General features: G+C 61.6%; 1 protein-coding gene across 1 annotated transcript; it reads right to left on the reverse strand.

Annotated features, from left to right (window-relative positions):
• Positions 1-738: 738 nt before the first annotated feature.
• Positions 739-25548, reverse strand: TSPOAP1 (TSPO associated protein 1). Its single transcript, XM_033846585.2, has 32 exons — positions 25264-25548; positions 24341-24448; positions 23927-24055; positions 23147-23326; positions 22387-22672; positions 21957-22093; positions 21088-21165; positions 20920-21003; positions 20579-20668; positions 20286-20408; positions 19931-20035; positions 18462-18512; positions 18127-18147; positions 17155-17356; positions 16383-16555; positions 15066-15181; positions 14682-14791; positions 11025-11855; positions 10704-10855; positions 10000-10377; positions 9675-9914; positions 9154-9333; positions 7733-8569; positions 6984-7083; positions 6743-6897; positions 5967-6135; positions 5547-5618; positions 5107-5139; positions 4810-4913; positions 4652-4723; positions 4328-4438; positions 739-1891 (listed from the first exon to the last, which is right to left on the reverse strand). The coding sequence occupies exons 1-32, from the start codon at positions 25546-25548 to the stop codon at positions 1712-1714; spliced, it is 5892 nt and encodes a 1963-aa protein (XP_033702476.2). The 3' UTR covers positions 739-1711.
• Positions 25549-25847: the final 299 nt, after the last annotated feature.

The following is a 25847-nucleotide window of genomic DNA, read 5'->3' on the forward strand; positions in this document are numbered from 1 at the left end:
GCCCGGGAAGATCCCACATGCTCTGATCCAAGCTGCCACTCCCACTGTCCTCATCTAAGGGCAGCCATCCTCACCTTTGCCCCTTGGCCCATGGAGAAAAGGAGAATGTGCAACCATCGGCCTGGCGGTTCCCCACATAGAACCCCAACTAATCACACTGTCACGGCCCCTGTGGTCCTTCTGCTGTTTCTGCCGCCTCTAGGCATAGAGCTCTGTGCAGAATTCTCCCACAGGTGCCCTGCTTTGAGGTCTCTGAGCGTGATCTCCCACCTGTTTTCGGTCCTTTCTGAAATCCTGCTGTTTCTAGTCTATTGGGTGTCCCCCTTCTTCAAATGGAACTCTGTATGTTGTTCATTTGCATGTTTGGCTGGGGTTTTTTTTACCTCTATTATTCCTATGAATTTGGTCCAGGAGAATCAAGATTGCAGTATGTAATCAGTTCAGTCCACCACCTTGAAACAGGTGCCTTCTCTCTTCCTATCTCCCCACCCTCTTCCCAGGTCACGTTCTTCCTCCAGGACCCTGACCCAACTCCGAACACCTGGCCCTGCAACCAGGAACTCAGGAAGCTGCCAAACCTTCCTAGGAAGAGAATTCCAGAGCCGCTTGGTCTTCTTGGTGTGCATTAGTTTTACCCCAGTCACCGTCAGATGTTAACTTCTGGGCTCTAAAGTGGAGTCCGAAGCCCACCATGACCCGCCCCTCAGGAGTCCTTCATCCCAGGTAGAGCCCAGCATGGGATTTGTGAAAATAGACTTTATTATAATAAAATGTCTCTTTAAATAAATGCCCCCACCATTCCACACCCCTGGAGACCAAGGTGGTGGGGGGGTGGGGGGGCATTCAGTCCAACAATCAATCTCCCACCACAGCAAAGGAAACATGCAGAGACGCTCACCCAGCTGGAGGGGGAGGGGGAGGGAGGTGGCTAGGGTAAGGGGGGAGAGCCCCCACCCCAATCTGAACAGGGAATGTATGAAAATAGCTGCATAAATCTGTCCTCTTCCCCAGGCCCCCCACTCCAACAGGGGCCAGAGGAAAACGATGCAAAAGAGAAGTTGAATCTGATGAGCAAAATAAGGCAAACCCAGCTCCTGCTTTCTGCCCGCTGGCCCGGGGCTCAGGCCAGGAGGGCGGCTGGCAGGAGGGCAGCGCTATGACCAGGGTCCTTCCCGGGCCTGTGCAGCGGAAGGGAGACGGAGGAAGCTGGGCTGAGGCACTGGGTATGTACATATATACACGGCTCCACCCCCCTGCCCGCCCGGGGGTGGGGGGCTGGGCAGAATCCAGTGCAAACTCTCCTTCAGGGAGGGAAGACTTGATGAGGTTGGCCAGCGCTGTCAGAGGGAGCAGGGTTCCCGGGCCAGGCGTGTGGAGGCCAAGAAGGGGCTCGCATGGCATGCTGGACACCAGGCGGGGGTGGGAGAAGCAGGAGTCACGAGTCCACATCCAGGCCTGGCTCTGTGACCCAGGTGCTCGGCCCCGGTGGCCGACTCGCTTCCGCACGCTGCGGCTCAGGCAGCCGTCCTGTCAGAGGAAGATGCCCACCCAGAGGACGCATCCGCAAGGGCTCATCTAGCTCTGACCTTCACCGAGTAGAATTCTCATCCGAGTGCCAAAGCACTGGCTCGGGAGAACGAGAGTCCAGGGCCTTCCCCAAGCAGCCGGGACAGTGCGCCGGGGCCTCGGGCCTGCAGGACGGGCCGCAGCATCACTCCTTCTTCCCAGAGCCCAGTTTCCTGAGGAGCTGCTTCCCCTTGGAGAGGAGACCCCACACCTTCTTGCTCGGGCCCTGTGGTGCCCCCCATTCAATCCCGGAGAAGCGGCCAGGGCCGGGAGCACAGGGCCAGCCGGGCGGCGCTGGGGGCCCTTGGGTTGAGCTGGCCCAGGGCTAGAATGGGAGAGAAAAGGGGCAACGTCAGGGCCTGACGGCCAACCCACCCACCTCCGTTCTGCCGCAACCTCAGGGGCCTGCAGACCCCAGGTCACGGAACCACGGTCGTGAACCAAAACCCACCGCCTGGCTACTGCCCCCCACAGAGCACGGAGAGGCAAACGGGCGCGATGATGCTGAGGGAGCACTGAGCTGGGAGTCGGAAGGGACGGACGTGGAGTCTCATTTCTGCTCTGTTCACTTGGACCTGGGCAAGCCCCTCCCCTTCTCTGGGTTTCTCTGGAGGATGCTGGGCTCAAGAGTCCTTGGACCTGACCCTCGGCTTGGGTGCTCCAAATACCCCACGTCATCCCCTCCCAACCGAAGGTAGAGCGGGGACAGGGACGCTGGAGGGGGCCATACACTCCAGGAACGATGGTTCCCGCACCAGCGCACAGACGGAAGGAGCAGGCCCGCACAGGCCAGCAGACGCGGTGTCCGAGGGCCTTCAGGGAGTGGAGGAGTGCCCACCCCTTGGGGAGGAGACGGAGCCTCTTCCTTGAATGGCCCCTGAGAGGGCTGCAGGGAGCCCGGGGCCAGAGGGGACTCACGGTCGGGCGGCATTCTGTGCCCACCACAGCTCTGGAGGCTGCTGCCCCTCCCTTAGCACGTCTCCCTTGCAGAATCTCCTCCTCGCTCCGTTTGCCACTGTGAGTGGCTCCCTCTGCCACAGGGCCACCCAGACTGTGCTGTTAGTGGCCTAAGAACAGCGGCTGGGCAAGCAGGAGAGCCACGCGCAGGCCTCCCGCTACCCGCCAAATTCCCACATCCACTCTGCGACCTCCTGTGCCTGGTACAGCCCCATCCGCTCCTGTCAGCCTGTGTGCTCTCCATCCCCTGCCCCCCACTCCCTTCCTCAAACCCCCGCTTCCACCAGCACCTGGCAGTCTGCTGGCAGGTGCTGGGTGCCCAGCCTGGGGCCCGCCCTCACCTAAGACCCTGGTGATGTGGCAGGGCCGCCCACAAAGAGCTCTGCTGGCACCCAGAGGTCGAAGAGTGTCTTGCCAACTAGCCAGGGCTGATGGCTGGCCGGGGTGGGGCGGAGGGGAGTAGGCCCTTCCCACCCCCTCCCAGGGCTCCCAGGAGGGAGGGGTTGCTGGGGAAACAAATGGAGGGAGTCTCTGAGCCCCAGAGATGAATGGTCTGGGGTTACCTACGGACTCCAACTGTTTAAGCCTCCCCTTTTATGCCCCCCAGCGGAGAAAATGGAGAGTTGGACATAAAATCATGCATCTGATTCCCTAATAGGTCACGATACAGGGGAGACCGTGGTGGGGGAGACTGTTATTACTGGCGGCGTTAGTGTCATCCCTCTGTCACCAATAATAATCACAATATTATAATACCATAGTCTTATAGTATCATAATATACTGATGAGCCATATGAATGTCACGTACTATTCTATAAGCCACACGTGCTATAGAATATGAGGACTCAGCTAATATGGGACATTATATCCTAGGGTGACACGTATTCCCGTGGCAGCTGGCATTGCCCAGAGGAAGGCAAGGGGAGGGGCTGATCCTAGGCCCAAATCTGGCTCACGGCAAGAGCTCCGTCCCCTGTTCCCTGGAAGAAGGTGGAAAAGCCAGCTCAGCTCCGGTGTCTGAGACGAAGGAGCGCCGTCTGATTATGGTGACACGAGGAGTAGGGTGACATGGACATAGGGGGTCAGTCCCCACTTACATGTCGCTTTCTCTACATATATCTATCTCCATCTAGCACTGGACTCTTCTCCTCCTCGTTCTCTGAAGAACAGGGAACAAAGAGAGGAGATGGGTTACGGCCAGACCATACGCTCTCCACCCGGTCACCAGGTCGCCCAGGTCACCAGGCCTTAGCAGCAGGTGCTGCTCTGCATAGCCCCTGCCTTTGGAACGATTGCACGTGGAGACCCAGGGCTTTCTGGTTGGCGCCTGGCCTCCTCACCCTCTCCCTGCCCCATGAACCTGGAGCTTAATTGTACTCCACCCACCCAGGAAGCTGGGCCTTGCTGGGCATCTGGCTTTAAGAGGCACCTGGGAGACAGAGAGACGCAGCAGTGGGGTGGGGAGGGTCCCTGTACCAGGGGCTGTGACAGCTAGAGGTGTGGGAGGCTTGAAGGTCCTTTTCCATAGGGCCCCTCACCTGCACTGGCCGGGGGTGTGGACAGGTGGGGATCAAGGTCTCGGCCTCACCCCACTGCACAGAGGGCCACACACTGGGAGGGAGCCACCCCGGCTGGGCTCCCTCTGGCGGTAGCTCGCAGCCCCGCCCTGGGCGCAGTGCGCACCTGGACCACTGCCCGGCTGCACTCCTCGCACGACGCCATCCTGCCCACCCCTGCCCCCCTCCAACCACACCAGCAGCATAGAGACCCAACTGCTGAGCCAGGAACCCAGGTCCTCACTGACCTGCCCCTCGGCCTGGGGTGTCCCGGGCTCCCTGTCTGAGCCGCCTGCCTCAGGCCCAGGGCCCTCCAAGAAGTTGGATGGAACCAGGCCCCGCTGTCCATTCAGTTCCCCCTGGGGAGGAGATGCTGAGACTAAGACCAGGAGAGGCCTCACCCCCAACCCCTTGACCCTGAAGCCCCCGGGGGACGGGCTGGGGTCAATGTCACTATCATGGGAGGCTACCTGGTCCACTCCTCCGGGCTTCCATCAGGAACCCTTGCTCATCCCCCTCCCTGGCTCTGGGAGAGCCCTCTTGGGCACATCCCCCCACCCCCATGTTCTCACATAGTAGAAACCATCATCGTCCATGCCCCCAAACACAGTGATGACGTCCCCTGCCCGGAAGGGCAGCTCTGCCTGTGGAGAGACCAAGAGGCACGTGTCAAGCCCGGGGAGGCCCTGCCACCACCCAGCTTGGCCGGGCTCTATCTGAGGGTCCTCACCTCCACATCCATGTTGGGGGAACTCTCCCGAGGGTTGTAGTCAAATGCAGCCACCATGGAGCGGGGAGCTTTCAGGCCAGTAGAGGAGACCGGCTGGGAGGCGCCTGGAGGGGGAGGAGGAGAAGACTCAGGACTCTCTCTAGACCCTCCCCCACCCCCCTACCATCCTTGGCACTGGAGGCCTGCTGACCCCTATTCACCACCTGCCCGCTAGTTGTAGCCCCTGGGGAGAGGTCGGAGGGGCTGCCCCACCCCGTCTGTCTCCCCAGTCTCCACTGCACAGGGCTGGCCCCTCACCTGCACAGGGCTGGGCAGGGCCTTCGGACTCAGCTGCGGAGAGAATATGACTGTGAGCCCCGCCCCTCGCATCCCTCTTCTTTGGGGGCGGGGGGGGGGGTGCAGCCTCACACAAGGGATGCAGGAGAAGGACGCCCGGAGAGCACATCGGCCCGGCCCTTCGGTTTTCGTGGCGAACTAAGGCCCAGAAAGGGTAAGGGACTCGCTCCAGCTGGCAGAGAGTTTATAGTCGGGTGCTTTCTGGAACAGAGGTCCCAGCAAACCACTCCCCATCTCCATTAGAATGAAGCTGCCCACTGGAGGGGTGGCTGGGGATGAAGGTCTGGCCCGATTCCCTGAACCTGCTCAAGGCCTCCCACGCGTCTCCCCAGGGAGAGACACGCAGTGTCCCCACCCTCCCGTCCTCACAGGCCCCCGAGGGAGAAGGGGGTTTCACCCACCTTTCTTGGAGCGGCGGGGCTTGGGGGGAGGCCCAGCTGTGCGAGCTGTGGAGTAGACAAAGGGACCGTTCCCTAGTCCAGAAAGGCAAGCAGACGTCAGAGAGAAGCCGAGGCGAGGGAGGGCGATGGGCAGTGACTTCAATCTTCTCTCGGGGCTGTACTAGGGCTCCTGCACCAGAGCGTCTACGCGCATTCCTCTCTCATCCCCCACCTCCCGGATCCAAAATACAGGGCCCGTCCCCTCGGCAGTGAACCCCCACTCCAGGTGGCAAGTCTCTGAGGGGGACAGTGGCTCTGCCAGACCCTGGACCAAGCAGGCACCTCGGCCACTCCAGACACACGAACTGCTCTGGGCGGGGGCGGTGTTGGAGTTGGCACCGTGGTGGCAGGAAGTGGGTGGGGGACAGGAGCAGGTCATACCTGAACCCTCAACGAGAACATCTGGGGACAAATAGCCCCGCTGGAGCAGCTGCTGTCTCCCTGCAGGACTGTCCGCAGTCACCTCGGACACCATGTTGCACGGGATGTAGCCCATCCGGCCCCCGCCTTCACCCCGATAGAAGCCATCGGCATCCTTGTCCCCAAACACCTGGACGCGAAGAAGACCCGTTGTGTCAGGAGGCCAGTTCAGCTTGCTCCCTGCACCCGAGGCCCCGAGCTCACAGCGCCACACTTGGGACTGCAGAGGAGTGCGCTACCTTTTGTGGAACAGGAGATGGGGGAGATAGCCAAGAACCGGATCAGAGGGATGACAGAAAATAGCCCTTTCCGTGTGGTCGTCACCCACTATCTGCCCATGCATCCCCCCAGTCCAGCCCAGACTAGATCCCCCTGACCTCAGAGCGACAGCCGAAAGCCTTCAATAAACACTTGGAGGCACAATAAAAGTTACGATGCTAACGGCAGCAGTTATCACATCGTGTTATGCGCCAGGCAGTGTCAGGGCTCTATGGGTACTGAATCATCTCATCCTCAAACAACCCTGTGAGGTGGACACTTAACATTATCCCCATTTCACCAACGAGGCCCAGAGGAGTTAGCTAATCTCCTCAACGTTTCACAGCTAGATGTGGCAGAATCAGGACCCAACCCCACATCACCTGGCTCTAGGAGCTGTGTTCTCACCCACGCGTGGCTATCGTACCCCCAGCGCAGGAAAGGAGGCAGGAAGGAGGACCAGACGGTGAGTCAGTCACCTTCAGGATCTGGCCCTCCTGGAAGGGGAGCTCCTCTTCCCCGGCATCAGGGTTGGGAGACATCGACACGGGGTCATAGTCAAACAGAGCCACAAAGACCCTGACAGGTAGGTCCTGGTAAGCCAGTGCTTCTTCTGGAGGGCTCCTCAGAGGGGCTGTTGGGGAGAGCGGTGGCAATAAGCTCTGGCCAGGGGGGCAGGAAAGCCCCCTCAGCCTGGCCCAGCCCCCCACAGGTGCTCACCCAGCTCCGCGGAGCCTGGCCTGGGGGCCCGGCCCCCTCTCCGCTGGGGGCCCCTCCGCCCAGAGCCGTTCTGCCCTCTGGGCTCCCCAGTCTCTGTTGCCTGCAAAGAGAGGGCAACAGACGGCAGAAGTGACACACCACCCCTCTGGCGGGCACCTCAGCAGGGGCGGGACCCCGCAAGCGCTCCCCCAGCTCTGCCCCGTCAGCGAAAGCGGCACAGCAGAGCAGGGACACACGTTCCTCTCCTGGAGCCGTGGCCCAACCTCACTGGAGGCATCAGACACCCCCACGTGGGGAGGAAGGGCAGGAGGGGAGGCCCAGCTCCGGCCACCTTAGTAGATGAGTGCAGTTGAGGGACTAAGGTTAGATCTGAGAGTTGGCCGAGGAGCGTGGGAGAGGAGTGCCTCTTCTCGGTGTCAGGGTTGGGTGATGCCGGACATCACAGTCAGTGTCCTGAAGATGTAACTAGCTAAGCAGAGGAAAGGGCCCCCCGGCCCAAAGGCAGGGGGCCGGCGGGCGGCAATTGGCGACTTATGGCCACAGAACATTGTGCATCCCAGTTCCGACCGGCAGAAGCAGCAAAGCAGTGGAATGCGGGTGGGAAGAGGCAGGTGAGGGAGCCCGGAGGCCCAGCCCCACCTCTGCTGATGGAGACGGCAGCGTGGAATGGGAGCGGCCGGTGGGCAGCAGGCAGGGCCACCAGGCGGCAGCAGGCAGGGGGCTGCCCAGGGAGGGGGGAGGGCACGGACCCGGGAGGGTGACTCCTTGGCTCTGCCAGCGGCACTGCGGCCTCTCCGCTCTGGCTCCCCTTTCTCCCAGGCCGGGAGGCGTGGGTAGGGGTTGGGGCCTGAATTGGCCTTCGGAGGCCCCCTGGGCCTTCCCGTGGGTGCTGCACCCCACGCCTCCCCGTCTCCGAGGCAGCAGGAGCTGGTGCCGCTGACGCCCCCGCCGCCCGTCTCTTGCTCATCCTCAGAATCATATTCGATGCTGATTTCCAAGCACTTGGGGGAGAGGCAGCTGGCCAGGCCCGATTCCGGGGCTGGGCCACGGGGACACCTCCTCGAAGGGGCCGGCCGCCCTCTCCCACCAGCCTCCGGTCCAGCCCTGGTGCCCTCGCCCACGGGGGGGCCGCCCCTCTCCCGGGCGGGGCCCGGTCGTCCAGAGGCCTGGGACCCGCCGTTGCTGAGAAGTCGGCTGCAGTGTTCACGGGGATCTGGGGACCGCCTGCGGCTGGGGGGCTTCTCGGGAGAGCCACTTCCTTTTCTCCAGCTGCTTCCACCAACGAGTCCAGGCAGGTCCTCCAGGCGGTCCCCAGCCCTGGAGGGCTCGGGAGACAAAGGACATAGGCCAGGTCCTCGGGGCCGACCGCTGTCACAGCCCAGCCCCAGGAATGCAGGCTCAGGCGGGTCAGGGTCCCGGGAAGAAGAGCCTGCCCCCCGCCTCTTCTCGTCCTCTTCGTCCTCTTCTTCCTCCTCCTCAGGGATGCTAAAGAGCTTCTTGCTGCAGAACTGCTGGAGAGGCAGCTCCAGGATCTGCTCCAAGATCTCCTCGTCGCTGTCAGTCTCACAGAAGGGGTCGGGCTGGGGCTGGGGGGAGGGGGGGAGGGCGGCAGGGGAGAGAGGTCCGTGGGAAAAGGACAGAGTTGTGACCTTTGCCCTCAGATGAGGGCAGGGGTTTCAGGTAACCCATAGCCCTCTCTCAGCTTCCTCCAAGAGGAAAGACCAGAGAGAGAGGCCGGCCCCAAATCACAGAGCATGTCCGGGGCAGAGCCAGAGGAAGAATTAAGGAGCACACCCAAGAACGGGCTGCCCAGATGCTGGGATCCCGAGGGGAGAAGCGTCAGGGAACAGGCCATGCCTGTCACAGCAGGGAGGCCTCCCGTCCCCTCCTTGGAAGCTCCCAGCACGAGCTCTCAGATGGCCAGGGCGCTTGCGTCTGGTGGGTTTAGTGGGGAGAAGTTACAGAAAAGAGTGCCTCGTTCTCCCCTTTCTTTCCAGGAGGGCAGAAGCCAAGCCTGAGCCGCTTCCTATCTGCTGCTCAGGACAGGGCCCAGGCCACACACCTAGAATGTTGCTGGCACTCGGTGGCATTGGAGCCGCTGCTGACACGTGGGGCAGAGGCCCCCAGAACCCGAGGTCTAGGGCCCACCAGTCCCTCCTCACCCCGTTACCTGGGCCCCATTGTCCCTGAGGCTGTTGCCAGCACCCTGCGTCGGGGAGGAGCAAGTCCTGACACCCAGCTCCTCTGCCTCGGCCTCCTCCTCCTCTTGGATGTCTGACAGATCTGAGTTGCGGCCATGGTCCACAAGGGCGCTCCCCAGACGGACCCCAAGCTCGGCCGTGTCCTCTCTCTGCAAGAGGCCAGCCAAAGGAGGAGAACAGGGAGGTGAGGGAGGGCGCTTTGGCAGGGTCAGCCCCAGCCAGAATGAAAGGGGTCCCTTGGCAGAGGGAGACAGGGGCATGCCCCAAACGGGGGGTACGCAGAGCAGGGGGTGGGGAAGAAGAAGGATGGCAGCCAAAATGGAAAGAAACCTGGAAGACAAAGTGACAAAGAGCTGGCCAGACATACAGCACAGACCAGAGCCAGAGCAGTGCAGAGAACAAGCAGAGAGGACAGCCGGCTCTGGGCTGGCAGAGGGCAGGGAGGGGGGCCTCGATTCCTTGAGGTGGCCCAGTGTCCCCAACCCCGTACCTCAGCCCTGGGCCTCAGCCCAGGCCCTGTGTCTCCTGCACGGCAGGCCTCAGCACAGGGCAGCCTCTGGGCCAGCGCTCCCTGGGTGGAGCCAGGGGCCGGGCGGGCCTCTCCCACAGTCCACTCAGCCTTCTCCTCGGCCAGGGAGGAAGCTGCAGGGCCAGGAACTCGCTCTCCCGAGGTTGGCTCACTGGCCTTCCTGTCTCCTGGGGCCCCCAGCTCGGCTGCCCCAGCCTCCTCCTGGAATGGCAGGCACTGAGGAAGGGCCCAAGCGCCAGACCCTTCTCCCAGGCTCTACCTGCTCCCCTTCTCCCCAGCAGCGTACCTGAGAGCCAGGCACCGGGGGCTCCTCTGAGGATCCTTTTGGTGTCTCTCCGGGACAGCTTGCTGGGGAGCCCCCGGGGGGCTCTCGAGCTCCACGGGGGTTGGGGCACCGGAGGGGAGAGCTGGGGTCTCCAGGCCCCGGGGAGGCTGGAGCAAGGGGCGGTCTGGCCTCCGAGCCCAGTCGTGGGGAGGGGCAGGAGACCCTGGCTGGTGAGGAGGCCTCAGCCAGGGCGGGGGCGACGGGAGCCGGGATGGAGTCGGCCGACTCGCCGTGGGGCGACATGGTGCGCACGGCCACCGCGCGGCACGCCTGCAGCAGCTGCAATTGCGACAACTCCACCAGCACGCTGCCTGCCGTGGGGGAGGCCACCTCCATGATCTGCAGGGCGGAAGGAGCACAGGAAAGGGAGGCTGAGGTGGCCAGGTGTGCGGACTCCGCGACCACCACCGCGACTAGCATCATGCCAGGCACGGCGCCTTTGGTGTGCCACGTCTCATCTAAGCCTCCCGGCCACGTGGTTTCAGTGGTGGAATCCCAGTCACCTGCTACCAGAGCCCACGCTCTTAACCAATCTGCTACTTAGTGCCCAAATGCCAGGGCCAGGCAGCCCCTGTGCCAGGCTGGGGAGACTAGGCCTCTGAGCGTGGCGAGGAGAGACCCACATCTCGATCCCAGGGTACAGGTGGGCAGTCCCCAGGCCATACCTTCTGCCCATCGGCATAAATGGCGTAGCCTGTGACGCGGACGCCGTTGGAGGTACCGGCAGCATCGATTGTTACCGGGAGCCAGCTGATGAGCAAGATTCCAGGGGAGGGGCCTGGCTCAACCTGCACATCCAGGGGGGCATCAGGTGGGCCTAGGGGGAGGGGGGCACAAGACCCAGTAATGCGGCACACTCACTGCCAGACGTAACAGCCCGCTTTGCCATTTCTCTAAAAACGCAAGTAGCAACAGTCTCCCCTTCGGACCCATCCGTGGCCTGACCTCCCAGGTGTTAAAGACACCAGGTGCCCAAGCCCACCTACCTGCTGGGAGTGTGGTGAACTGCAGGGTGGCAGCCCGTTGCTCTGGCCTCTCCAAGCCCGGTTCCCAGGACCCTCGAGGTGGGAGCTGAGCCTCCACTCGGGCCTGATAGAGTGTACCAGGCCGCAGGTGGCAGAAGGTGGCCCAGTAGGTGCTAGGGCAGGCAGAGGGGCACTCTTCCCCATTGAGGTAGATGGCATGGGCCAAGTTGCTATTGCCGGGCGCCCAGGTGATCTCAGCGGACGTGGCTGTCAGTCGATGGACCCGCAGCTGGCTAGGTGCCACCCCGGCCCCGGCCCCTAGCACCAAGCAACAGCGCAGAGGGTCAGAGCCGCCCCAGCTGGTCAGGGCCTGAACAGAGATGCGGAGGGGCCCAGTCTGCAGGTCCAGATTCTCAAGCACGGCCGTGGGGGGCGCCCCGGGCCCCAGGGCCTGCCGCAGCTCCCCATTCACACAGACGTGGTAGCCACGCAGCTCCACGCGTTCAGGAGGCGGCTCCCAGGCCAGCACCACGCTGTGGGCCAGCTGCTTGAGGACAGCCAGACGGCGGGGGTGAGGCGCGGCAGGGGGCTCGCCCAGGCCCTCGGGCGAGGGGCTCAGCCTGAGCTCGTCCCCTGCAGCCTCTTCCTCTGTTCTGGGCTGGCTGCGTCCCCCGCTGCTCTGGCCTCCGCTACTGCTGCCGCCCGCGCCGCCACTCAGGAAACTGAGTTCAGGGCCTGAACTGTGGGACAGATCAGCCAGCTCTGGAGGCAGGGAGGTCAGGAGGTCGTCGTCGGACACACGCTCTACAAAATTGGAAGGGACCAGGCCCCTTCGGCCGTCCATGAGCTCCCCTGGTGGCGGGAGGGCAGGGTAGGGGAAGACAGAGAGGAGGTAGAGAAAAAGCAGTCCAATAAATGCATTTTAGCAATGGTTAGTGGCTGGTCTTAAGCATCTGATTCAGAGCAACATTTACCTGTCACCGCTTTTTAAAAGACAGGAGCAGTCAAGATCTGGGTTAGGGAGTTACTGGTAATTCTCAGTGGTGTGATAACAGTATTGTAGTTATATAGGACAGACATCTTACATTTTAATGTGCGTATGAATCACGTTAAAATACAGATTCTAACTCAGCTGGGTCTGGGTGGGGCTGAGATTCTGCATTTCTAACGAGCTCCCAGGTGACGCTGCAAGGATGCAGAAGGATGTCCTTAGAAGGAGATGCGTGTTGAAGTGTGTCTGGGTAAAATGCCATCTGTCTACAGCTTGCTTTTCAATCATCTTTTTAACCTATATACAGAAAAGGCAATTATGGCAAAATGTTACCAAGTTGAATCTAGGGGATGGGTACACAGGTATCCACTGTACTATTTAATTTTTCCATATGTTTGAAAACTGTCGTTTTACACAGGCCTGAGGAGTGAGGGAGGGGGTGCCCCTCAACTTCCCTGTGTGGGAAACAGACATCCTCGAAGGGAGAGGGACGCCCACCTGGTCAGAGTAAGGGAAGGAACCTTTAGACACAAAAGACATACCTGCCAGAGAAAAGAATCCCCTGTGGGTTCTAGAAGGGGTTGAGACCCACAGCAGACCTGGGTGCAGGAGTATGACTGGCAGTCAGTTCAGACAGTGAAGGAAGGTAAGCTCTGTTACCCTGTGCCAGTTGCCCTGAACACTCGGCAATAGAGTATTATAAAGCATTTGTTTTTTGTTTGTGGGACATCAGAAAAACAAGAAATTGGACATCCAGTCTGTCACGTCACAGCTAGTTTGGGAAAAGGAGAAAGATTCCTGGAAAACAGATGAGCTGGTGGCTGGTGTGCCTTACTGGGAGAAAGGAGGAGCGAGGGCCAGGGTTTGGGGGGTGTAGGCAGGCCTGAGCTGCAGGAAGGCGCGTAAGTTCCCCAACACCCTCTCTCTCTACTTATGCTAGGAGGGAAAAACAAAAAGTAAGAAACTTGAAGAAGAAACAAAAGGGACTTTCAATAAATTAGATAACATGAGCACTGTAGTGGGTTGAAAGGTGGTCTCCCCAAAATATGTCCACATCCTAAACCCTGGATCCTATGAATATGACCATATTTGGGAAAAGTGTCTTTGCAAATGCAATTAAGTTAAGGAGCTTGAGATGAGATCATCCCGGACTATCTGGGTGGGTCCTAAATCCAATGACAAGTGTCCTTATAAGAGACACATAGGGAGAGACACTGAGAGAAGAGGAGGAAATGTGACCACAGATGCAGAGACTGGAGCGATGTGGCCACAAGCAAGGAGCACCTGGACCCACCAGAAACTGAAAGAGACAAGGAACAGACTCTCCCCTAGAGCCTCCAGGGGGGAGTGTGGCCCTGCCAACAACTTGATTTCACACTTCTGGCCTCCAGACCTGTGAGAGAACACATTTCTGTTGTTTTAAGCCACCCAGTTGGTGGAAATTTGTTACAGAAGCCCTAGGAAATTAATATAAGCACTAACACTATGGGGCGTGAGGTTAACGGTAGGAACCAACTAAGCAGATCCACAGCCCTGAAAGGCTGGTGCTGGAGCCTGGGCCAGAGTCAGTCTTGTGCTCCTGAAGCTTGAGCCACTGAGAGCAGCCCAGGTGGGACCAGACACAGATGAAGCAGTCACTTAGCCGAAGTATGAGGAGGAATAGGGCATCCTACACCCAGTTGTCTACAGGCCTTTCAATCTATCCCAAATTGCATAGTTCAAATTCTAGTAATTAGTTAATATTTATGTTTTAGCTGCCCCCCTCCGAACAACGGTGTTGGTGTTTTTATTTATTTTTTAATTAAAAAAAAGCGTTTTCCCGGGAGCTATTTAATCCTGCTCTCCGTTATCCATCCTTACAGAGAATTTAGCGGTGTACCACCATTCCCAGCACCTACTCAAACAGCAGGCGTGGGGCCCAAGGAGGAGAGGCTTGCAGGCTCTGAAAGCTTCGCGTGTTACAGGCCCAGACCTAACTGCTTTCCTAAATCCCCACACGCGGCTGCAGCTCTCACCCTGCCCTGTGCAGCCCGCATCCCAGTCTCCGTACGGTGCCATCCTCCCTACTGCGGAAGGATGCAGCCTGGTGCCTGGCCAGGGCCACCGTGCGGAGTCTCCCAGGCCATTTCTTCTGCAGGCCCCGCCCTGTTGCCCAGTCTCAGTAATGGGGCATCCGCCGTGGTTGCCCCATCCCATGGGCACTGTAGAACTGCCCTGAAGCTCACGCCCTGCCTGGGCCCTGACAACTGCTAACCGCTTGTTAGCACCCTTTCCTGGGCTCTGGACCCTGATTCTTCCTCCCCACACTGATTGGGGCACAGCATCAGATCTATGCCCCATGCCTGACCTCAAGGTCACTAGTGCTAAGCACTGCCATGCCCTGTCTGCCAGCACAAGAATGAACTTAGCCGAAATTCCCTGTGGCATTCTGTCCGCCACCTGGACCGTCGTAGGCCCTGTCTTGCTCTGGGCAGGTCTGGAGTCAGACCAGCTGCTCCCACGACCCTTCCTTTCCCTTTCCCTTTCCCTTTCCTTTCCCTTTCCCCGCGAGCTGCCGGGTCTCTGGAGGCCTTTCAGCTGAGCCTGAGAAGTTACAGTGGACTGAGAGGATACAGATGGGTGGAGGTCTTCGGGAAGAGGAGCTTAAAAGCAGGCGAATGGACAGAATGACCCCACTACCTTCCTACCTTCAAAGAAGCCATCTTCGTCCATGTTGCCATAGATGTAGATGTACTCGCCAGCGGTAAGCGGAAGCTCTGCCTCTGGGTTCTCATTGGGGCCCTCGAAGGGGTTGTAGCTGTTGGAGCAGGTGCAGAGAAGGAGGCGGAGGACAGCGACTGACGTTCTGTCTCCGTGTCCTGTGTCCTCTCCCCCAGTGCACTCGGCCTCTACGGAGACTTGGTTGTCCCCCTTTAACCACGTGGAGCACCCACTGTGCCCAACGAGGCTAAGAGGACATGTCCCGCTGGGGTCCCTGCCCCACTCCCGCTGTCTCCAGAGGCCTCGCTCTTCACCGCCCCCCCCTTACAGCCCAAGTGCTGGGGAAATGGGGAGCAGGGGTGAGGGCCCACCTGTAGCGAGCGAGGAAGACCTGGATCCTGGCTCCTCCCCGGCTGCCCTCCGGGGCTGCTGGCGGCAGGGAGACGCTGTCTGCCTCCAGCTCCTCCACCTCGCTGGCTGTGTCCACCTGCGGACACGCAGAAAGGGCCAGTCCCCTCCAGGAGCCAGGGGCCAAAGGCACAGCAGGCAGAGGAGGACCCACCGTTTTGAGAAGAGAAACTGAGCAGATGCTGGGCAAGGCCAGCAGCGATGGGCCCCGATGTTTTCTAACTCAGCACCTGAGCCGGCAGGGCCTGGCGGAGCCCAGATGCCCTGGCTCAAGGGACGAGGGCGGGGGAGGTAAACCGGATCCCTCCCTGAGCCCTGGCCTCTTTTCTGCACCAGCCCAGTAAATAAGATCACTTTCCCCATCGGAGAGGGGGCCAGCCACACCGGTGGGGGAGGGGCTGGGGAGGGTGTCCCACGACAGTCTGTCTCCTTAAGGTAAAAACGCCGCCAAGCACTCCGATGGTGAAGAGCTGGAGGCCAGGAGGCAGAAGGGGCTGAGAAGGCCCCGTGACGAGGGTACTGGGAGCGGAAACCGGGGCACCCAAAGCCAGCACCACCGCTCCATCCCACAAGGGGGCAGTAGAGGCCGCGGCCGGGTTCTAGCCCCTGAAACCACCCGGGGCTGCAGGGCTGCTCCTGACCGCCCTCCCGGCCCACACACCTTCTGGGGTTTGGAAGGTAGAGAGAGGGATGAGGTGATCAGAGGGGTTGTGAGTGATACCAAAGAATGTGGTAGTGGTACAGCTGCCACACGTTAAGCGTCCACGGTGTGCCCGGCACTGAGGGAGGTACCACCCTTGTATTTTTTCACATAATCCTCACAGCAGCCTCACGAGGCAGGGTTATTAGTTCCAAATCCAGACAAGGAAACCGAAGCCCAGAAAGAGGCAGCGACTTGCCTAAGACAAAGCTGGGACCTGAATCCCGGAACCTGCGCTCCTGCACGAAGGACCGCCTGCTTCTGCCGCAGACACGCAGGACCAGCCTCATTGGGTGGATCCTGGCGCCGACGTGTCTGCCTCCATCCAGCCCAGGACTCTAGGGCCTCTCTGGGCCCCAGAAGGGTGGGGCTGGGCGGCCCCAAGGGAGGGCTTGCAGGAGGGTGGGATGGGCCCCACCTGAGCTCCCCGCGCACCAGGAGGAATCCACGGACCCCTCCCTCCCGGGTCCCAGCTCCACTTGGGACCCCACACGGGCCAGCGGCCACCCAACTCCTGGGTCACCCCCCACCCCCTTTCCCCACGGCAGAGCCAGACCCCAGGCCCCGCCCCAGCACTGACCTCGGGCGTAGGGCATGACTTGGGGCTGTTGTGGATGGACTCGGAGCGAGAGGAGTTGGACAGAGACTCTGCCTTCTTGGCCGTCCTTCGGGGGCCCCCAGCAAGGGTGGCAGGGGCAGGCTCGGAAGACTTTGGGGTGCAGCGCCCTGGGGAGCCTGGCGGGAGGTCAAGGTCTAAAGAAAAGATGACATGTAGCCTTGGGGTCTGTGGCCTAAGGAGCGACCAGGGACCAAGGGTCCTCTTGGATCTAGGGCTCAGGCCCTCCACGGCCAAGCTTCCTTACAAGAAGGGAAATACTGGGTGCGGGGGGGACTTGCTAAGTGGAGGTGGAGGTGATTTACGTGTATTATCTCAGAGGCTCCTCAGAGCAGCCTGATGAGGTGCACTGGGTGCTCCTGTTTTACAACTCAGAACACACGGGCCACAGAGCGTCAGCAGCATCGTGAACCGTTAAGTGAGTGGGGCTGGGACCACGAGATCCGACTGAAGCCCAGCTGGCTCCTCACCAGCCCATACTGCCTCCTACTGCCTGCTATTGCCCACCTCCCAGCCATGGCCACAGAGAGCTTGTTGAAGCAGGAGGAGCAGCAGGCCAAGAGGCTCCCCGCGGGCTTGTTTTTTCCCCATTGGAGCCTGGTTCAAGCCAGACCTGGCTCTAACTTGCTGTGTGATTTTGGGTGAGTTGCTAGCCTTCTCTGACGCTGAGTTCTGCTCTATACAAAAAACCCCAGACCTGGGGATTCCAGGCTAATGTCACTGGGGTCTACCTTACCTTTGGGGCCAGACCCCCGGCAGGGCTGGGGGGTGGAGCAGCAGGGGGGTGGTGGGCGGTCCCCAAGGGTACTGTAGCCCAGGGCGGAGGTGAGCAGATCCAAGGGGCCCGGGTGCAGGCGGAAGGCCTGGAGCTCCTGCGCCAGGAGGCTGAAGCGCTCAGTCTGGCTGCGGCACTGCTCCTCCAGCTCTCGAACCCGGACCTGGGCCAAGACCCACCGAAGCTGGCAGACCCCAGCTGTGCCGTCTCCACACAGCCCCACACTAGGCTTCACACCACATCTGCCCAGCCCCTAGGCCTGGGCACCAGCCCTCAGCCCGGCTGCCCCACTGCCCCGAATAGTGTGCGGCTGAGGGTAAGACCGGGAGCTGTGGGCCAGCCTCGCTCCCGGCCCCGCCTCTGGAAGCGAGGCCTCGTGCCCCAGGCGGCGGCACTTCCCGCTTGCGGCCGCTTTCTAGGCCAAAAGGGGTCGCCCTACCCCCATCACCACCACAGTATCACTTCAGCAGCTTTCTCAGCTCCGTGGCTTGTCACCCTGCCACAGTCAGTGACCCAAATCCCTGCCCTCAGAGGAGTCCCCGGAGAGATCCCACACGGGATCCAGGGCATCTTTGTGACAGCAATGAGCCAATTCCCAGGAATTTTTCTCAGAGACCAGGAGAGTCCCCGTCAAGGAGATCATGGGTTACACTGGCAAGGAACTTCCTCAAGGTCTCAGCGGCTAGGTTTTAGAGGAGGGCAGGGCCTGTGTCTGCCAAGCACAGTGGCAGATCTGGGACGAGGGGGTGGCCCACATGTCCTGTGAGAATCCCAGCCCACCTACGGAGTCTCAGGTCTGCTACCAGTCGCACCCCCGTCGTTGGACATGAGGGTTGGAACCACTTAGACCTAAGAGAGGAAACGCAGTTCGGCCAGCCTGGAGAGGTGTTGGGGAGGCCCCCCGCAGGGAGGTGGGGAATCAGGAGGACGTACCTGCATGGAATCCAGGGTAGACTGTGGCAGGAGAGGAAAGCACAGAGGAAAGGTTAGAACCCTTACCCTGTAGGTCATTGCCCAGAGAGGGAGGGAAGGAAAGAGGGACCCGAGCGGACCCCGCCCAGTCAGCTCCCTAGACTGACCAAGCAATTGCTGAATGGAAGGACATTGCAGGGCCAAAGGCGGAGGGGATCCCCCCAGGCCCCAGAGCACTTAGCGGCCCTTCCTGGGAGCCCACTCCCCACACACTCACGCCACCCATTCCAGCGCTCTCTGAACCTCTCCAGCCTCCCCAAAGCGGGCAGAGCTAATGGCCACCCCCAGGGACCCACCTCCAGCAGCTGCACGGCCCCTTCGTGTTCCCTCTGGGCTTCTGCCTGGGCCTACAGGTGGGAGGAGGCAAAACGATAGAGGAGAAGGATAAGGAATGGGGGTGGCATAGAGTGTGATGGAAGGGAGGAGGGTAGGGAGGGTGAAGGGAGAGAAGAAAGGGGAGGAGGCGAGAGGATGGGGGAGGGAGAGGGAAGCAGGCTGGGAAGGGGCTGAGGGTTCCTCCCTCTGACTCCCACCCGGAATGGAGTCAGAAGGCAACAGGGTCGGGAGGGGCCTCAGACTGCTTCTCTCTTCCCAGGGCCTCCTGCCTCAGGGTTTCCCTCCTGTCTCTCTTGAAGCTCTTCCTCAGCCTCTCCTGCCGGCTCATCTTCTATCCCTCCGGAGTGTTAGGGCGCCGCAGGGCACAGTGCTGGGCCTGCTTTCACTCTCTCCCAAAGGGTCCCCTCTGGGCACCCGACTAGACACACTGAACACTCCAAAACCTGTCTCCAAGACCCGCGTCCCCAGGACTCGAGACTCATAAACCCGGCTGTCTACAGACATCTCCACTCGAGTGTTTAACACACAACCCAAAGTTGGCCGAAACAGAACTCAGGTTCCCTGCCTCTCAAATCTGAGGCCCTTCGTCCCTCACTCCTGGAGAGGGACAAGCCTCACCCTCCATTTCGTCAGCAAATGGGTGAAAGGATGGGCACTCAACTGGAATCCCATGGTGAGTCCTGTCAGTTCTATGCCCCAATAATATTTCAAATCTCTCCACTTCTTTCCATCTGTGTTGCCTACACCCTAATCCACACAGCCATCATCTCCCGCCTGGACCCCTGCAGCCACCCGACACCTGACTGCCCTGCTTCCGTGCCCACTCCCCCGTCCATCCTCCACAGTGCTGCCAGCGCGATCTTCTAGAATGATGAATCAGATCATGCCACTCCCCTGCTCAGGACCTTTCAGCAGCTTCTAACTACTCAGAGAGCAGAATATCCAAACCCTTCCCGTGACCTTTGAGGCCTGATGTGATCTGGCTCTTGCCCGCTCCGGCTGTTCTGTCCATCCTACTACGTTCTAGCCGCACTGGTCTGCACCCCCGAGCTCCTTCCTGCCGCAGGGCTTTGGCACTTCTAGTCCCCTTCAGCTGGCTCCTTCCGGCCCCTGACGTATTAGAGGCCTTCCCTGCAGAGCTCTCTAAGGAGGCCGCTCCCCCCATCCCAGCCACTCTGTGTCACATCACCCTGGTCACTTCCCCCACAGCGTTTGTCCATGACCGGGGTCATCTCACTCCTGGATCTGTTTACTCGCTGATCGGTCAGGGACCTGACCTTTGCCCCCTCCCGGTCCCTCCAGCGCCCGGCACGGTGCCTGGCACACAATGGGTTCTCAGTAAATACCCACTGGATGAGTGACGGTAAAGCTGGGGGTCCGGCAACCTACCACCCTTCCCCCACTCCGACCCCCCCAACCCTGCGCCCACCTGCTGCAGCCTCCGGACCTCCTCCTGCTTCTCCTGCAGGCGAAGCCGCGCCTGCTCATGCTCCACCTCCAGCTGCTGCCTCCGCTGGGCCACCTCCCGCATGTGCTAAAACACAAGAGCCCGCGTCAGGGCCCAAGCCCTGCTCTGCTGTTCCTACAGAAGATGCAAGACGAGGGTGCCTCAGACACCGTGTGTTCCAGATACTCTGTCGAAAAGGAAACTGAGGATAGAGAAGGGAAGGGCCAGCAGCACCAGGACTCGGTCTACGCCCCAGTGCCCCACAGAGTGCCACGGTCCCACTTTCTCCCTGTGCCAGGGACCGATCCCCCCCCCCCCACCCGCACAGGCCCCTCACCTTCAGCACCTGCTCCAGGCTCTCCAGCTTGCTCTGCAGGCCCCGGCTCTTGAGAAGGGCCGAGTCCCTCTCCTGCGTCACTCCCAGGAGCTGGCCCCTCAGCTCCACGTTCTCCCATTCCACCTGGAGAGCGGGCAGCGCCAGGGAGTGCAGGGTGTGAGCCTCAACCCCCAGCATCCTCACCAGGGGTAAGAGTATGCTTCCTACTCTAGCCCAGTCCGGGGCGGTGGGTGGAGGAGACAGCCCTTTGCCTGGAGGCCAGGGGCCTAGCAGGACCTGGGCAGAGCTGCTACCTGCTCCTTCTCCGTGGCTCTCCCACTGAGCCGAGAGTTCTCCTCCACGAGGCGGGCATTCTCACTCTGGGCTTCCCTCAGCTGCAGTTCCTGCGAGACCAGAGGACCTCTGGGGAGGGTCCCAGCGCCCACCTTCCTCCTCTCCCCACACAGAGGACACTGCTCTCCCCCACCTGGAACCTGCATCAGCCAGGAAAGGGGAGCCCCGCAGATGGGGGGAAAAAGCACATTCTCTGGGCAGGAGGGAAGGAAGCAGAGCTGAGGGGAGCCCACCACCTGGCTGGCCAGAGGGAAGGGCGGAGCTGGCCCCCCCCGGGAGGCCCTCCCAGCTGGGCGCTCACCAGCTCCTCACATCGCCTCTGCTTTTTCCGGGCTTCCTGCTCCAGGCTCTCGCATTTCTTCCGCTTCTTGTTGAGCTCTGATTCCTGTGAGGTCAGAGTGGAGCTCCTCATGTGGGAAGGCAGATCCACCCAGAATGGGTCTCCTCCAGCCCTCGACCTGGGACTTACCAGCTGCTGCACCCTCTGCTGTTTCTCTGGCTCCCCTAGGACCACGGGTGGGTTTTCCACATCCTCCTGGGGCGTGGCCTGGAAATGGCCAGGGGCAGAGGGCTGGCACCTGAGAAGAGGGCCTCGGGGCAGCCTACCCCCAGCCCCGCCTGTCTGAGGGAGGTTCCCGCCCCATCTCACGGTCAGCAAAGAGATCCCTGCCCGGGAAGTAGGGGTGCTGTCTGCCCCCCCACCACATCCCCTCATCTCCAGCTGATGTGGAAGAGCAGAAGCTGCACCCCTGTGTCCTCCAGACACAGTGCTTTGAGATCCTGAGCCCCATGCGTGCCCTGGGAGATGGGTCCCTTATCCAGGCCAAAGCTTTCCCTTTTTAGCTTCCGGCCCTACTCTGCACTCAATAACTGTCCTGGGTGTCCTTCAGCGACTGGCAGAGAACTAGGAGGCTGCCTGGGCCCCCAGGGATGTGGTGTCCCCAGAGCTAAGGGTTATGGATCCACAGAATCTGGGCTTGGCCCAGAGCCTGCAGACCTGGCCAGACCCTCCTCGCAGCTTCCACCAAGCCCACCCTATTGCACGTCCCAGTTATCCGTGCAAACTCCGGAGGACAGGTCTTTACGGGCGATGCATCTCCCTCTCTGGGCCAGGCAGAGGGGCAAAATCTGAGCAAGAAGCATCCCACGCCCTGAGGCCTTGGTCGCCAGGAGGTCCCTTCTCCCTCCCCTCTTCCCGGAAGGAGGCGGACCTAAGTGCAGCCCAGTACAGAGGATGGAGAGGAGCCAGACCTCTAAGCCCTGGGGGTCCGGAGCGGGGCCCCTAGCCCTCGGACCAGGGGCCACCTCAGCCCGGCGCCCAGTGAGGGTCGCCCGTACCTGGAGCTGGGGACGGGCACACTGCCGCCCCCGAGTAGCCGGGCCGGGCCTGACGGACCAGGCGGGCGCTGAAGGGGGCGTCCCCGCGCTGCGGCGGCTGCGGCGGGAGGCGGCGGCGCGGGCTGGGCCCCGGGTGGCTGCCAGGGCAACCGGGGATTTGCAGCCGGGCCGTACCACTGGCGGCGCGGCAGGGGCGGCGGGGCGGGCCGCGGGCCTCAGGCCTGCGGAGGGCGGACCCCGAGCCCCCGGGGGCGGGCGCGGCGCAGGTACGAGCCCCGGGAGGCCGGGCAGAGGACCCTGCTCCCAGCTGGGGACAGTCCCCCAAGCCCTTGCAGTGCGCACGCCACCACCGCGTCGTCGGGGCCCTGAGCGCGGTGCAGGGGGAGATCCCCCGAGCCGCTCCCACCCCCATCTCCGCACACCCACACACCTGCCCATGCGCCGACGCTCACCTCTCCCGGGGCCCCGGGGGCGGGCGCCCCTGCTCTGGCCGCGGCGGCCAGGCCTGGGGGCCGAGGCGGCGGGGGCGGCTCCCTCTGGTTGCGCAAGGCGATCTGCCTCTGCAGCCGCAGCACCTCCCGCTGGGACTCCCGCAGCAGCCGGTCGAAGTCCCGCACGTGGAGCCACTGGGGGCCCTCCTGGAGTCGCAGGAAGGGAGTCGGGCCTAACCCCTGCCCGCCCCACGCCATGCCCAGCAGAGCCCGGCCTCCGCCTGACTGGAGGGGCTCCGGGGCGGGGGAAGGTACATATCCTCCCATGCATACATGCCTGGTCATAGCTGCATGCTTAGAGAGCCACATGCTTCCGCTAGCCCGTGTGCAAATATTCCCGGGAACTCGTTTACTGGGCACTCCCGGCGTACCCGGCACTGTGCTAAATGCCTTGAGAACATCTCTTCACACCCGTGTGAGGTATGTGTGGATTCATACAGTCAGACCCACTGGCATGCAGCCTGAAGCCCGGAGCACAGAAATTCCCAGGTCTGGGACTCATGGCTCCACCCCCTTCGGTTCAGGCTCCTTCTCTCCCCGCTGCCACCTGGGCCGTTGCCAGGGGAACCTACTCCCCAGCAGCCTCCACCTTCTCGCTTTATTTGCATCTCATTAACATCTCAGTCCACATCCCACACTGCCGAGCAGGCGGCCCTGTGTAGGGCTGAGCTGGAAGGGGTGACCAGGGCCTCCTCGCACCTTGCCAGCCAGGGTGAGCCTGGCCTGCAGCTCCCTGCACTCCCGCTGCAAGGCAGCAATCTGCTTGTCCTTGGCCAGCAGGGCACTGGCTGTCTCACTGAGGTCCCGGGCTCGCTGGCGGGCCAGGGCCTTCCGGCACAACTCCAAGCTGGCCCCTGGACTGGGCATGGGAGCGCTCACCTGGCCAGAGGAGGGGCAAGGCCAACGGTCATCTGCGGGCTGGGGCAGTCCCCCAGTCCTCAGCTCCTCTCACAGGAGGGGTTATGATGAGAACCTAGAAGTGTGGCCTCCTGCTTCTAGCCTGGGTCTGGATCTACCCTGGGTCTACCCTCAGGAGACCAACAGCCTCCCTTTGACCCAATCCCTGCAATCCTCAAGCAGGAGTGAAAGTGTTAACTGCACATCCTAGTTTGGGCCCAAAGGATGCTGCTAACTGAGGGCTGCCACTGTGATGGGTTCTCATCCCTGCCCCCAGCAGATCTGCACCCAGAGATGAGCTCAGCGGGAGGCTGCAGCCAGCAGCAGCACGTGGTAATCCAGAATCCTGCTCCCTGCCTGCTCAGGAACTCCCCGCCCAGCCCTTCCCTCCCTCCTGGAGCTCCAGAAACCCTCAGCCTCCTAGCCTGGCTGGCATTTGCCCTTCCTACACCTCAGCCCCTGGGTTCCTGCTTTCCGAGGCGCTGAGAGTCCGTGACTCCCAAGCCTCACGCCCTCCGGCCCAGCCCTGGCGCCCCTCTTCCCTGGTCGCCCAGCCTCCATCCAGTGGCTTCCCAGCCTCACCACCCGCAGGTTGGTCTCCTGCAGCTTCCGGGCTCTCTCCTCCAGGCGCTTGGCAATGACCGCCAGCTCTGCATTCTTCCGCTTCAGTCTCCGCACCTTCTCCTCCGTCTCGGGGAAGCTGCTCTTCCTCTGACGAGGGGTCAGCCAGAATTGGGGCATGTGGGGAGCACCCCCCAGACCCAATCCTAGACAGCCTGGGCCTCGGGCTAGAGTCCTGGGCTCACAGTGGGGTCCTTGGCAACTCTAGGTAGGGGTTCACCCTCTCCGGGTCTTGGGGTCATGTCAGCTCCGTGGAGCTCCCACTTGGAGCGACGCTCATGGGATGAGAAGGCCGCCGAGGCAGAGGCCCTGGGTGTCTGAGTCTGCCTCCCCCCCGGCACCAACCAGGACCCAGGACTCGCTTCCAAGCCTCACCAGCATCTGGTTCTCCTCCTTCAGGATGGCACAGCGCTGCTGCAGCTCCCCCACGGCCCTCAGCAGCTCCAGATTGGGCCTGTCCCCAAAGCCCATTTTCAGCTTGCCCTGGCATGGGAGAGGACAGGGCACAGCGACTCAGGAACCCACCCTACCTGTGGAAACCAGAGCCCTCCACAGGGAAGCATTCCCCCTCCACAGTCCAAGGAGACATGGAGACGAGAAGGTTCTCCCACACAGTTCAGGCCTTCGGGGGGAGCACAGGAGACCCAGGAGAAGGGGTTGTTTAGTCCTGCCTGCCGACACTAGCGTCCCCCAACCCTGGGACCCTGTCTGCTAGTCCTCAATTCTTCCCATCCCTGCCCATCTTCCCCTCTTGGGAAATGCCAGCTTGCGCTCCCATCCCCACTCCTCCAGGCTCCTCAGGGCCCCTGAGTCCCCCAAAGTCCTGGTCCCTCCATATTCTACAGGAGACTGCTCGTACCAACCCCAAAACTTGTCCTCCCTGGCTCAGCCCAGCACTGAGCCCCCTCCCCTGAACCTGCTTCCTCTGGACTCTGATTCCATCACACACCTCCACACGCCCCCAGTATCCTCCAGCCCCCAAGGACAGAGACTTGCAGAGGAGATGGACAGACATAGACAGACAGACAGTCAGAGAGAGACTCACAGATGGAGGGGGAAGGGGGAGGGCCAGAGGCAGACAGAGAAGGCAGAGTCAGAAGGACAGACAGATGGCAAAAAATGGAGCCAGTGAGATTCCTGACCAAAGAAGGGAGGACAGACAGTCACAGAGACGAACCCACAGACAGAGATGGGCCCGGAGAAGAGAGGTGGGCAGTGAAGTTACGTGTCATGCCCAGGCTGGAGGGCATGGTGAGATCCCCGACCTCACAGACCCCAACCGTCCACAGCGCCCTTACCTTAGAGAAAGCCTCCACCTCCTTGCCCTCCAGCCTCTGGCAGCTGAGTCCAGAGCTCAGTGCTCCCGGCCCGGGGCTGGGCAGCCCAGTTGTTGTTCTTTCAGGCTGGATGCCCCCCACAGACCCGGGGCTGCGGGCTCCCTCGGGCTCGGAGCTCTCCTCAGGCCTCAGTTCTCCAACACGCAGAGCTGCCGGAGTATCGGCAATGCTTGGGGATGTACCTCCAGGTTCGCCCCCCTGGCCTGGAGTCCAGCTCTGCCAGGCGGGCAGTGCCCACAGCTCCATGTTTCCGGGGTCCCCCGGCCGGGGAAGGGGTGTCGGTTGCTCCATGGTTCTGCCAAGGGTCCCCAGGACCCGGGCGGGGGGACATCACCCAGCCAGGTGGAGGGGCTGGTGAGAGTCACGCCAGGCCAGACCCTTTCCTCTCTGAGCTCCTGGCTTCACCGAAGCTCCATCCGAGGTTGACTGAGTTCTTCCTCACCCACAAAGGAGGCTGCAGGAGCCGGGGCTGCCAGAGCTGAGCTGGGGGTATGCGAGGTGTGTCTGTTCGTGGCTGTGTGTGCGCGCAAGTGTGTGGAGGAGCA

The sequence above is a fragment of the Tursiops truncatus genome, chromosome 20, assembly GCF_011762595.2.
Source record: "Tursiops truncatus isolate mTurTru1 chromosome 20, mTurTru1.mat.Y, whole genome shotgun sequence".
Lineage (NCBI taxonomy): Eukaryota > Metazoa > Chordata > Mammalia > Artiodactyla > Delphinidae > Tursiops > Tursiops truncatus.

Bases quoted from the DNA above. Each gene is read 5' to 3' on its own strand.
- TSPOAP1 (XM_033846585.2), bottom strand. From the start codon at position 25,548: ATGGAGCTGTGGGCACTGCCCGCCTGGCAGAGCTGGACTCCAGGCCAG. The intron at 5,619-5,966 runs GTATGACCTGCT...TTTCTGGACTAG, and splicing joins TGTTCTCGTTGAGGGTTCAG to GGAACGGTCCCTTTGTCTAC. The intron at 1,892-4,327 runs GTCAGTGAGGAC...CTCCCATTCTAG, and splicing joins CACCCCAGGCCGAGGGGCAG to CCCTGGGCCAGCTCAACCCA.